The 12,413-nt window shown below is 43.9% G+C and overlaps 1 protein-coding gene across 1 annotated transcript in view; it reads right to left on the bottom strand.

Moving 5' to 3' along the window:
• Nucleotides 1-9,766: 9,766 nt before the first annotated feature.
• PAICS (phosphoribosylaminoimidazole carboxylase and phosphoribosylaminoimidazolesuccinocarboxamide synthase) overlaps nt 9,767-12,413 on the bottom strand; it is a gene marked incomplete at both ends in the record, with an annotated part of 43,260 nt that continues 40,613 nt past the window's right edge. Inside the window, 1 exon segment of the mRNA XM_080697860.1 lies at nt 9,767-9,933. Within this exon segment, the coding sequence (XP_080553986.1) occupies nt 9,767-9,933 (167 nt within the window).

Consider the following 12,413-nt stretch of genomic DNA (forward strand, 5'->3'; position numbering starts at 1 on the left):
TGATGTTACAAAATGATCTGTCTCTGGAAGATTGCAGAATTTATCAAAGGCAGAAGTTGAATCTTGCTAATCATTGCATTCCTAAGGTCTTGTACATATAACATAGGTTATATTAGCTCGGATTCTCCACATAAAAAGGTATAGAATATATATTGAAAATTATGAGGGATTAACTCAGCAATTATGGAGGCTGAGAAGTCTCATAAATTGCCATTGTCTGTGAAGTGCCAGTTTGTGACCCCACCAAAGACCACCAGGGAGTCGATGGGTCTTTATTCAAACTCGAGCTTGGACTCCTGACACGCACCAACACAGTGGTCACAGAGAGAAGCCCCGTGGTCCCTGAGAACAAAGTTTTATCCTTAAGAGAGGAAACCCAACCCATCTTTACACTGATTGGTTAACTTGAAACAAAAGCCTGTTGTTGCCCTCCGATTGGTTTAGCTTTCACACCTCAGGTAAGGGTCATCACCAGGGAAGTATTGGCCATATAAGGTGACCTTTAAACTGATTGGCCTAGCCCACAGCGCTTATTTCAAGAATGCCCTGTTCATGTGGGAGCCTCTTACTCCTGTTGGAGTGACCTTGCCCAGATATCTGCAAATTCCAGACCCAGGTGTGCTAAACACCGACTGGCTGTTGCTAGGGGAAGATCAGTTTATCATGGTTAATGGTTTTTCCAGGAAATGGGACAATGGGTTACCAGAGAACAGAACTTAACTTTTAAGGAAACAGAAACTTAGGCCTATTCTACTTAGAGCTCTAACTGGAGCCTGTCATGGCGTCACTTTGGTCCTTCATTCCCCACTCGGACTAGTAAGTAGGGGAGCCAAACATGGTGCATACTTTGTTAGCTCCATCGTATTTAGGGGTTGATATTGGGGCTGCAAGACCATAAGCTGGACCGTATTTATGCGATCCTTTACAAATCTAACAAGCCTATTTAAGATACATGAGCCAAAGGTTAATATGAGCAGCAGGATAAACAGGGGTCCTAAAAGGTAGATATCAGGGTAATAAGCCAGGGGAAACTATAAAAAGGGATTCAAACCATCCTTGGGCTTTTCTGTCTTTCTTTCTCTTTGTTAAACCTTCTCTGACTTTTGCCAAAGTTTCTTGTACGGTCCACATAGAAACAACATTCTTCACCCAGAGCGGCACACAGACCTCCTTGTTGCAAAAAGATTAAGTTGAGGCTGCATCTATTTTGTACAACGACCTCTGATAAAGATGACAAGGATTCTTGGAGGTGGGAGATTGATTTTTCTAATCTTTCTATGTCTACATCTATGGCAACTCTGAGGCTCAAGTAGTGCTGGCTCTGAGTAGCCAGTGAAGCTATTCCTGTACCTGCTCTGGTCAGGCCCAGTCCCAACAGTACACTCAGGGTCAGAGCAGCTACTGGCTCCCTTTTAAATCGGGCCAGTGTTTTTTTGAGTAGCCGGAACATTTCTTCTTCTGAATGGTATATTATTTGGGGGACTAGTTGTACTAATATACAATATCCTCCAGTGGAGCTTAGGACAGAGGTATGGACACAGGGAGTTAGTCCTGTGGAGCAAGCCCACCAACTGTCTGGGGTGGAATTAAATACCTGTCCTCTTGTAACACCGTAGAAGTCTGATTACACATGTGCTGGTGGCTGTGGGGGACTCATCCCACACATTGTCCTTGTCCAAACACTGACTGTAGAGTCAAAGAGGCTTCGGAAGTCCACCTGCACTGAGAATTTGATACTTCTACAGTGTAGTTACCCATCACTGCTCTGCCTTCATAGTAGGTGGTGGGTGTATCATAACATAACCAGCAGGATGTGTCCTCTCAGACATGGTGGCATTAAGGACTTACTTGAAATGATTGTTTTAGGAGCACTAATCAGGGGTCAATATCATCAATGGACTTTGGCTTAGATTAAAAATCTGTGGGTCCTGGGACTGAGGTCATAGTATTCGCCATACTCTTCGACCCACACAGAGGGGGTTGAGTGTGGGGCTGGAGGTCAACCTCATGGTAACTATTTCCATTCCAAGGGACATAGTCCATTATGTCCTCTACAGTAAGTTACAGGTTGGGAAACCAGGTACCAAGAGGCATAACTTTGGAAGTCGAGTATAGCACCTCGCTCGTCAGGACAGCAGTCACTTGCCAAGTTAGATTTAGTAGTCAGTGTGGGTTCGAGCTCCCACAGGCTGGCAAGCACCAGAAGATGAGACCAACAAGCCACCAGGACGGTTGACACCTGGTTTATTTTTTCGGAGTCTGATTTTCAGAGGATTGTCGATGTGCCGGGAAGCTGTCTATTCCAGCTGGTCTTTGTCGGAGGGAAAATCGCTGGAAAAATGGACGGACAGCCAGACATGTGTGTGATAGACCCAGGACGCGATTCTGTCGACTTTGAGGGTAGTGGGCATCATCAGGATAATGACATAGGGTCCCTTCCATCATGGTTCCAGAGTCTCTTGCCAATGTCTCTTCACCAGCACCCTGTCGCCAGGCCTATAAGGATGAGGGTTGGGGGGAGGACCAATCTCATAAATCTCTCTTAGGCATGGCCAAACTTTTTCATGGGCCTGCTGTACGGCTTCCAGCGACTGTAATATTCCTGTATTACTGTCCATAGTTAACAGTTTAGACTTAACATTAGGAATTATGGGTGGGGCTGTCTTGAACATTATTTCAAACTGTGTCAGTCCCATTTTGTATGGGGAATTGCATACTCTGAAGAATGCAAAGGGAAGGAGAGCCACCCAGTCGCTGCCAGTCTCCGTGATTAGTTAAGGTCTCTTTTATAGTTCTATTCATTCTCCCTACCTATCCTGAACTTTGGGGCCTGTAAGCACAATGTAATTTCCAATCAGCCCCCAGGATTTCTGTTAGCCCTTGTGTTACTTTTGAAGCAAAGGTGGGGCCATTGTCAGACCCTATCAGGGCTAGAAACCCGTATCTAGGTAAAATTTCCTCTAATAATTTTTTTTTACCACTACCTAGGCAGTCTCATGCTTCGTGGGAAAGCCTGTGGCCATCCTGAGAATGTGTCTACAAAGACCAAAAGGTATTTATACCCGTATTTGCCAGGTCTTACCTCTGTGAAGCCCACTTTCCAGTAGACCCCTGGTTTCGTACCTCTGATTCTGGTGCCTGAATCTGTAACACCTTATTCTTGAAAGTGTTAGTCAGTTGACAAACTTTACAGCTAGACAACTTTTGAGTTGGCATTTAAAATTCTTATGTTAGCATTTCGTAGGAGATCGGCATCTTCCTAGTGCCCATGTGAGTGGAGTTGTGGGCCTTTTTTGGAAGGACTGACCCAACAGTTCAGGTAGTATTATCTGTCCATCAGCTGAATAGCACCAGCCCCGAAAATTACCAACCACAGGCAGTTTATCTATGCATTCTTCATCTTCTTTTGTATAATCTGGCTTGTTGGGTAGGCATGTGACTCCTGGATCGGGCAGTGTGACTGGCAATAGGTGGCACATTTCCAGTGCTACTTGTCTAGCAGTTTTGGCAACTAAGTTGTTTTCTCATGCCACTGGCATATTAGACCGTTGATGACTAGGGTAGTGAACTATCACCAGTTTCTTGGGCAGCCAAAGGGCTACGAGTAAGGCCAAGATCTCATCTTTATTTTTAATAGCCTTTCCTTCAGCTGTGAGCAAGCTTCTTTCTTTGTATATGGCCCCATGTATGTGGGCTGTAGCAAATACATACCAGCTGTCAGTATACACAGTCAAGTTCTTGTCTCTTCCCAGCTTAAGCGCCTTTTCCAACGCTATAAGCTCTGCTCTTTGAGCTGATGTGCCTGTTGGCAACGCCTGTGCCCATATGACCTCTTTCTCAGTCACCACCACTGCACCCACAAACCTCTTTCCTTCTTGAACAAAACTGCCACACCTCAGACAGCCAGCAGTGGTTGGTCAGTCAGATCAGCTCTGACTTTGTGCACTTGGGCCAGCATCTCCATACAGTCGTGCAGTGGCTCGTCTAGGTTAGGATCTGGCAGCAGCATAGCCGGGTTCAGGGTGGCAGTGGCCTGGAAGACAATCCTGGAAGGGTTAAGCAGCAGTCCTTGATAGTGAGTCAGGCAGACATTGTTAATCCATCTGTCTGGAGGTTGTTTAGGGTACCCTCTATGGCATATGGGGTTGAAACAGTTCTTGTCCCAAAGTAATTTTGTCATCATCTCTCACAATCTGGGTCATGGCTGCAATCATGCATAGGCAAGGGGGCCACTGGTCTCCTCCATGGGCCCAGTATTGTTAAAACTCCCTTTGCAATGCCTTTGCTTTCATCTATGAACAAGTGGAAAGGCTTTGTCACGTCTGGCAGTCCCAAGGCTGGTGCAGCCAATGGTATAGCCTTAATTTCTAGAAACGACAGTTCCATCTCTTCTGTCCACTTAAAATCTGGCCCTTCTTTATTTGCTGCATAAAGGGTCTTTGCCAATTCTGCAAACCCTGGAATCCAGAGCCTGCAGTATCCTGCAGACCCCAGAAACTCCCATATGCTTTTGACTCTGGGGTTGAGGTATTTTTAAAACAGTCTCTTTTCTGGCTCTTGTTAACTACCTCTGTCCTCATAGTTGATGCCCCAAATAAATTACCTCAGTCTTGCAGATCTGGGTGTTCTTTGCAGAGGCTCAATACCCAAGGTCCCCAAGTGCCTGAAGTAGTCCTGCAGTGCCCCCTTTGCACTCTTTTTTTTTATTCAGGAGATAGGGAACTGAGGAGGGTATATGGGTTAGGCACCCTGAGGTGGAGGTCTTCTACCCTTTTGTTGACTTCCTGCAGGTCGTGCACAAGCCCGTAGTCACTAGAGTTAGGTTTGCAGATCAGCAACAATGGAGTGTTCCAGCTGGAGAGACATGGTTGCAATACTCCCAGATCCAGTAGCTGGTGAATGTGAGGTGTAATCCCCTCTTGGGCTTCACATGCCATCAAGTATTGTCTGACCCAGACAGGCTCAGGACTGGACTTAAGCTCAACTACTATTGGCAGTTGATGTCATGCCAAACCCATTGCCCTGCTCTCAGCCCAAGCTTGAGGAAAAGCCTGTAGCCAATAATCAATACCATCAGGTGACAACATAGGCTGTTGGTGTAGCTGATACTCATCATGTAGGCTAATCCTCAGTACATGTAGGGGATGTCCTTTGGGGCCAGATACAGACATCCCTTCAGGCTTGAAAATGATTTGCACCCCAACTTTTGTTAAGAAGTCTCTTCCCAACAGTGGGTATGGGCAATCCGGGATGACTACGAATGAGTGGGATACCTGAACCACACCTAAATCCACCGTTCTTCGGGTAGTCCATGAATATTGACTCATCCTTGTAGCTCAAGACTTTTTAGTTGAGACTGCCTCTTGGCTCTGTCAGGACCAAATGTGGTGCACCGGTGTCTACTAAAAATTCAACTGGATTCCCCTCTACCTTAAGCGTTACTCTGGGTTTGGGAAGGGGTGCCAAACCCTGTTCTCGCTAGTTGCTTAACTCCCCTTCCTCCTCCAACACCAGAACCGACCGTTCCTTGGGCTTTGGATTGGGCGGTGCGAGTTTTTGCTTTCGATTGGGCCATTCCCTAGCCCAATGACCCATCTTTTTGCAGTTAGCACACTGATCTCTATGGAGCTTTCTCAGGCTGGACATCTCCTTACCTCTGTCTTGTGCTAAGGATTGCACTCGCCATTCCTGCCGTTTTCCTTCACCTGGGGGGGTCTAGTACTTGCCAGAAGGATCCATGCCAGGTCCTGGTTTTCAGCAGCTTGAGCCTGTCTGTGGCCCGTTCTGCTCCTCTGACCTTTTGTTCTCTTATTTTGTTTGCTCGTTCTTTTTCTTCTGCCTTTATATGCTCCTTCCGTTCTTCGGGACTCCCTCCTGTTATACACTCTCTCTATGCTACTGCTACTAGGTCTTGTATAGTTTTTTCACCTCACCTGTCTATCTTTTGGAATTTCTTTCTGATGTCTGCAGCAGTTTGGCTTACAAAGTGCGTTATACGAGTCCCTCTGTGTTCAGGCCAATCAGGGTCCCAGGGGGTGTAATGCTTAAAAGCATTGGTCAGTCACTGCAGGAAAGTTGCCAGACTCTCATCCCTCCCTTTCTGTACACTAACTAATTTTACCAAATTAGTGGGCTTCTGCGCAGCAGGCCAGAGACCTCACATTAGAGCCTGGCGAAAGACTCAGAGCTTCTCCTTACATTCTACTTTCTTGTGGTCCCAATTCGGCTGTTTTAGAGGGAAACTCTCCTCGATGACAGCTGGGTTTGTAGTAGGTAGTCCATTCTTGCTTAGGACTGATTTGAGGGCCTCGTTGAGGATCCTCTCTCACTCTTCAGTAGTGAATAAAACCTGCAAAAGCTGCTGACAATCATCCCTGGTGGACTGGTAGATGAATGGAATGGAGTCATCAAACGTATTAATCCATTAGGGTCCTCAGAAAAACTTTTATTCTGATTTTTTCAATTATATAGATCATTAGTTGCAAAGGGGCAATAATTCATTTGTTGGTTTCCGTTGCCTTCAGAGGGCCCCGCAACTCGGAGTGGCAGTGCAGTTGAGTCAGCCACGGTTCGAGTGGGCAGGCCAGGCCCTCTTTGGGCTCTGCCTTGAATTCCCGCTGCCTGGTCCAAGGGGGCAGTCACCTGAGTTTCTATTGGGTGCTGCTGCTTCCCCCTCATTTGGCTCTCTCTCTGGTGATGCTGCTCCCCCCTTGGCTAGTGCCACTTCCTCATTCCTTGGGATAATAGGATGGTATGGCAGGGGGTTCTCTCGAGGAAAAAGTACTTCTTCCTCCATTCTCCCTGGTAGTACTGGATACAAAGGTGCAAGACGGAGTTTTTGATCTTTTCGTTTCTTGGCATGGATCTTTTTCCCTGGCCACAAAAACGGAGGTGGGGGCACCAGGAATTATAGACTTTAACCATGCGGGGGGGATCGTTTAACACATCCTCCCATATTAAGATATAAGGAATCTGGTTGGGATGACTGTTGTGGCCAGGTTTAAAAATGACCTCCTTTACTCGCTGGATTAGGCTCAGGTCGAAAGACCCCTCCTCAGGCCCCCTGACATTGAAGGTCTGCCATTCAGATTGACCGAAAGTGACGAACTTTCCTTTATTTATCTCTATGCTTAGATTATGAGCTCTGATCTTAATTTCCTTAAAATGGTCGGCCAGAATTGACAAAGAGGTTACGAAGTTTTGTCCCATGCTCTTTATCCTAAATTTTTTTTTTTTTTTTTTTTTGCGGTTCTGGGGATGGAACCCAGGGGCATTTGACCTCCGCACTACACCCCCGCCCTATTTTTTATTCTTTATTTTGAAACCGGTTCTCACTGAGTTGCAGAGGGCCTCACTAAGCAGCTGAGGCTGTCTTCGAACTGAGATCTTCCGGTCTCAGCCTCCCAAATGCTGGGATTACAAGCATGTGCCACCATGCCCGGATTTTATCCTAAATTTCTCACATATATGACAAGCCTAAGGTGTAAAGAACATAAATAGCAATCAAACTAACAATAAGCAAACATTCAATCCAAGAATACTCAGATGACAACTTGTATCCTAGTGACAACAAAATAACCAACAAACAACACAAATACACAGCAATCAAAACTCCCAGGAGCAAAAATCACATTCAGTTACCCTGTGGGGGTGACCTGCTGCTTCACAAAAGCTTGAGGAGGACACCTTGTAACCACTGTGCATTCTGGCAGGAGGGACCCACCACCCTCCGGGAGCAACCCGTTAATCCTCAGCCCATCATAGGGAGCTTGGGACGTCTCCCAAGCCTCCCAACCAGCCTCTGCCCATCTGCCCAAGTCTTATGCCAGCCACAAAAGGCTTTTTTCTCAGTGGGTTCCCAACCCACAGTCACAAGAGAGCTCTCAATTCCTCACAAATGCCGCACAGCCACTAGAGGGAGGCAACAGACAACAAACCAAAACGAACACTCATTCAGCTAAACAAAAGCATAGCAAAATGAAAGTAACTCACTCACTTTTCTGCTGAAGCCCTCCGGACTTGGGGGTTCCGGGCAGGCCTTGGGGGGATCCCGGATGAGTCCCCAGATGAAGTGCCAGTTCGTGACCCCACCAAAACCACTAAGGAGCTGATTCCGATGCAAAGCACACAAGGGTCTTTATTCAAGCTCGAGCTTGGGCTCCTGAGGTGCACCAACGCAGTGGTCACAGAGAGAAGCCCTGTGCTCCCGGAGAACAAAGCTTTTATTCTTTAGAGAAGCAGCCCAATCCATCTTTACACTGATTGGTCCAGATTAAGATTTAGGGTTCTATAATACTCTCAAGGGTATGTAACTGATTTCCAAAGAATATTTTATAGATTAAAGATGAACTAAAATGAAGATTTCAATAATATTTAATGAAGAGTAAAATCAAACAATATAGTCAAACAATGTTATATCTATGCTATCTCCTTCTATGAGCTCACTGGCATAGAATTGTGGCAGGAAATTACCAGCTGGTCATGGTGTCTTAGGAGAGATCAGGAGAGAGGAGGGATTCAATTTGCTCAGTGTGTTGGGCTACCACCTCAGTATGAATGTGTTGAACATGGCAAAGAGGAGAATGCAAGTGTGCAAAGGAAGGAACCTGCATCAGGCCGCAGCTTGATGAGATTCAGAGCATACAATTTGTTCCCCAGTGACAGCTACTCCTAAAGAGGCAAATCTGTGTATGTGCGTGAAGGGACCTGGGGATTGAACCCAGGAAGTTCTAACTCCCAGCCCTCTTTGTTTTTTTTGTTTTGAAACAGGGTCTCACTAGATGGTTGAGAATCTCAAAAAGTTGCTGAGGCTGGTCTCAAACGTGCAATCCTCCTGTCTCAGTTTACCAAGTACTGGGATTACAGGCATGCACCACCATGCCTGATTCATCTTATTTCATGTATTCCCTTTACTCCGAATACCAATATCAATTTTTCTTAAAAATTAAAGAAATTCAAAATAAATAGGAGCTGGAGGTGCAGCTCGATTGTAGAGCACTTGGCTCAGAATCTGGTAGGTCCTGGGTTCTATCCTCAGCACCACAAAAAGCAAAACCAATAAATACCAACAAATATACTAATGGCTAGATATGTGTAGAAATACATCATCTTCTGAGATAGTGACTACAAATTTAAAAGCAAGACCTTACAGGATCTGTAAAGACCATAACGTGAACAAGGACAGTATTGTTTTTACCATCTTAACTTACAAGTTAGTCAGGCATGGTGATACACACTTGTAAGCCTAGCACTTGGGAGGCTAAGACAGAAGGATCACAGGTTCGTGACCAGCCTCAGCTAATACTTAGTGAAGCCCTCCACAACTTAGATTGTTTCAAAATAAAGAATAAAAAATTGGGTGGGGGTGTAGCTTGGAGAAAGGATGACCCTGGGTTCAATCCTGAGTACCAAAAAAAAAAAAAAAAAAAAAAAAAAAAAGTTGAGATATAGAAGATCAAGTAGTAATAACATCAGAGTTTTACAGAAGGACATTATTAGCACATACTAATATAGTTCATTGATTATGTTACCTAACAACAACCATATAATGGCTAAAAGAAATAAAAAACTGTTCCTATACAAATTTCAGTACCTATAAGGGAATATTAATAAGAACAAATATTTTACTAGTCCATGAATCTGGAGAAGCTTTTATTAGATACTAAATGATTTTCTGATTTAAAATCATCTTTTCCTCTTGATTTTTTTTCTGCAGCTAAACTAGAAATTTGTGGTCCTTCTTTCCTCCCCCAAAGGACATTCTTTCTTATAAATTACATTCTCGGATTTTCTTGTCAGCCTGCTTTAAGGAAATCCATGTATTCAATATGTTTGCTCGCAGTTTGGCCCATATCAAATGGTTGTTTAATCCAAATATCTGAGCAGCAAACTGAGCTGATCCTTCTGGAGAAAGTATGGTCGAACAGCCGAGACCTATGGTTCAGAAAGGAAAACACAAAAAAATGAGCTGTGGGTTAATAATGCAAGTACAGGGGCTAGGGCTGTAATTCACTAGAAGAGAACTTGCCCACCATGCATGAACATGAAACCCTGGGCTTGATCCCTAGCACATGTCAAAACAAAACAAACTTAAAAATCCAATTTATCTAGTGAGCACAACATCAGAGAATAAAAATAAGCAGCAGTCTTCAGGATTTTACACGGGCCTCTGTAAAACCATTTCTCAAAAGATTATCCTCAATTCTGGTGAGCAAAATGTATAAATCTTCCAGATTCTATCTCCTTGAATAGTAGTAGATAGAACCTGCCAAAGTTTTGCTCACTGCATCCCCCTTTTCTTAGTTGAATGGATAATGCCTATGCAGTTTTTCTGGCATAAATCTGGTAAAGAGCTTTACTTATAGCAACCTGACTAACACCACAGGGCCCTGTCCAAAGGTTGAGGAATTGGGTCAACCGATACCTTAGGGCAGAGAGGCAATGGGGATGAAAAGAAGACTAAGAAAAGTCTAAGAAGGAGTTAGGTTCTCACACCTCTTTCCCAGCACAAGGGACTGCTGAGGGAATGAATGATACAGTGAAAGCAGGATTAAGTTTACCCACATATCTTGAGATCCTTAGCTTTTCCCACCTAACTTCCTGAATGATGGCAGCCAGGTTTATTCATCCAGGCAGGAGACTGAGACAAAAAAAGTTCTCTGGGTAATTCTGAGAAAGGCTACACACTGATGTGAGAGATTATTCAGAGAGTAACTCTATCCAATCGTGCCACAGTGGAACCAGTTTCCAACTGACCAAAAACAGAAATTGACCAAAAAGCATGAAAAAGACTACCATGACAGTAAAAATATGTTATTGCAAAGATTAAACAACAAAAAGATGTTTAGTGTAGGGATGAAAAAAATAAAAATAAAAAACCCAGAGAACAAAGAGTTGTTGGAAATGTAAAATCACGGTCTAAAATGAAAGATTGAATAGAAAGGTTACTGAGGGAGTATCCAAGAACGTAGAGCACCAGGAAAAAGGACAGTAAAAACCAAGGAGATCCAAATTTGAATAATAAGTCAAAAAATGATGCAAAATGGATGGATAAGAAATCAAATGATTCAAGAATATTCTCCATGACTATGGAATCAAAGTACTACATGAAAAGAGCCCAATAAGTTCACCATAAAGAGAGACTCATTAAGTCACATCGAATTTCTGTGTGAGCTGGTGGCAAACATTTGTAATCATAGTACTTGGGAGACTCAGAAAGGAGGACAGTGGGTTCATGGAGATCCTCAACTACTAAGTGAGGCCCTCTGCAACTTAGTGAGACTTCATTTCAAAATAAAGAGTAAGGCTAGGGATACAGCTTGGAGATAGAACGCACCCGAGTTCCATCCCTGGTACCACCCCCCACAAAATTTTTCTGTGTGAAATTAAAAAACAATAAGGTCAGATAAAGACCCTTAAAGTTTCCAGAAAAAAAACACAAGTTCATAGAGGACCTCAAATCAAATGGTGAGAATGGTGAAAAAGCACTGGGGGCACTAAATGCTAAAAAACTGTAGAAAAATAATAATAAAATTAAAGAACAGGACAATGAATTTTTATAGATTAAAAAAATTAAGAGCCGGGCATGGTGGTGCACGCCTGTAATCCCTATACTTAGAAGGTTGAGACAGGAGGATCGCAGGTTCACAACCAGCAACTTAGTGAGGCCCTCCGCAATATAGTAAGACCCTGTTTCATAAAAAGAAGAAGAAAAAAAAAAGAATGAAAAATAGGTCTGGGTGTGTAGCTTGGAGGTAGAATGCCCCCTGAGATCAATCCCCAGTACTGCAAAAACAAAAACAAAACAAAACCCCCAAAAACAATTAAAAAGAGCTGGTGTGGTGGCACACACTTGTAATCCCAGCATTTGGTAGGCTGAGACAGGAAGATAACGGTTCGCAGACAGCCTCAGCTACTTCGTGAGGCCCTTTGCAACTTGGTGAAACCCTGTCCCAAAATAAAAAAATAAAAAATTGAGCTGGGGGTGTAGCTTGGAGGTAGAATGCCCTGCCTGGGTTCCATCCCCAGTGCTACAAAATAAAAGGAAACTGATTTTCTTAGGTGGTAAATATGGTATCTTGATAATGAGCTGATAAAACAAACTAGAGTCCTTAGCACTTTGAAAAACTTATTTTTAAGTATAAACTACTACAATGTCTAAAATTTGCCTGAAGATAATCTAACCCCGCTGGGCGTGGTGGTGCACGCTTATAATACCAGCATTTGGGAGGCAGACAGGAGGATCAACGGTTCATGGACAGCCTCAGCTATTTAGTGAGACCTGTTGCAACTCAGTGAGACCCTGTTTCAAAATAAAGAATAAAAACCAGGGCTGGGGGTGCACCTAAGAGGTAGAATGGCCTTGGGTTCCATCCATAGTATTGAAAAAAAAAAAAAAAAGAAAGAAAAAGATA

The sequence above is a fragment of the Muscardinus avellanarius genome (assembly GCF_963383645.1).
Source record: "Muscardinus avellanarius genome assembly, chromosome: 6".
Taxonomy (NCBI): Eukaryota; Metazoa; Chordata; class Mammalia; order Rodentia; family Gliridae; genus Muscardinus; species Muscardinus avellanarius.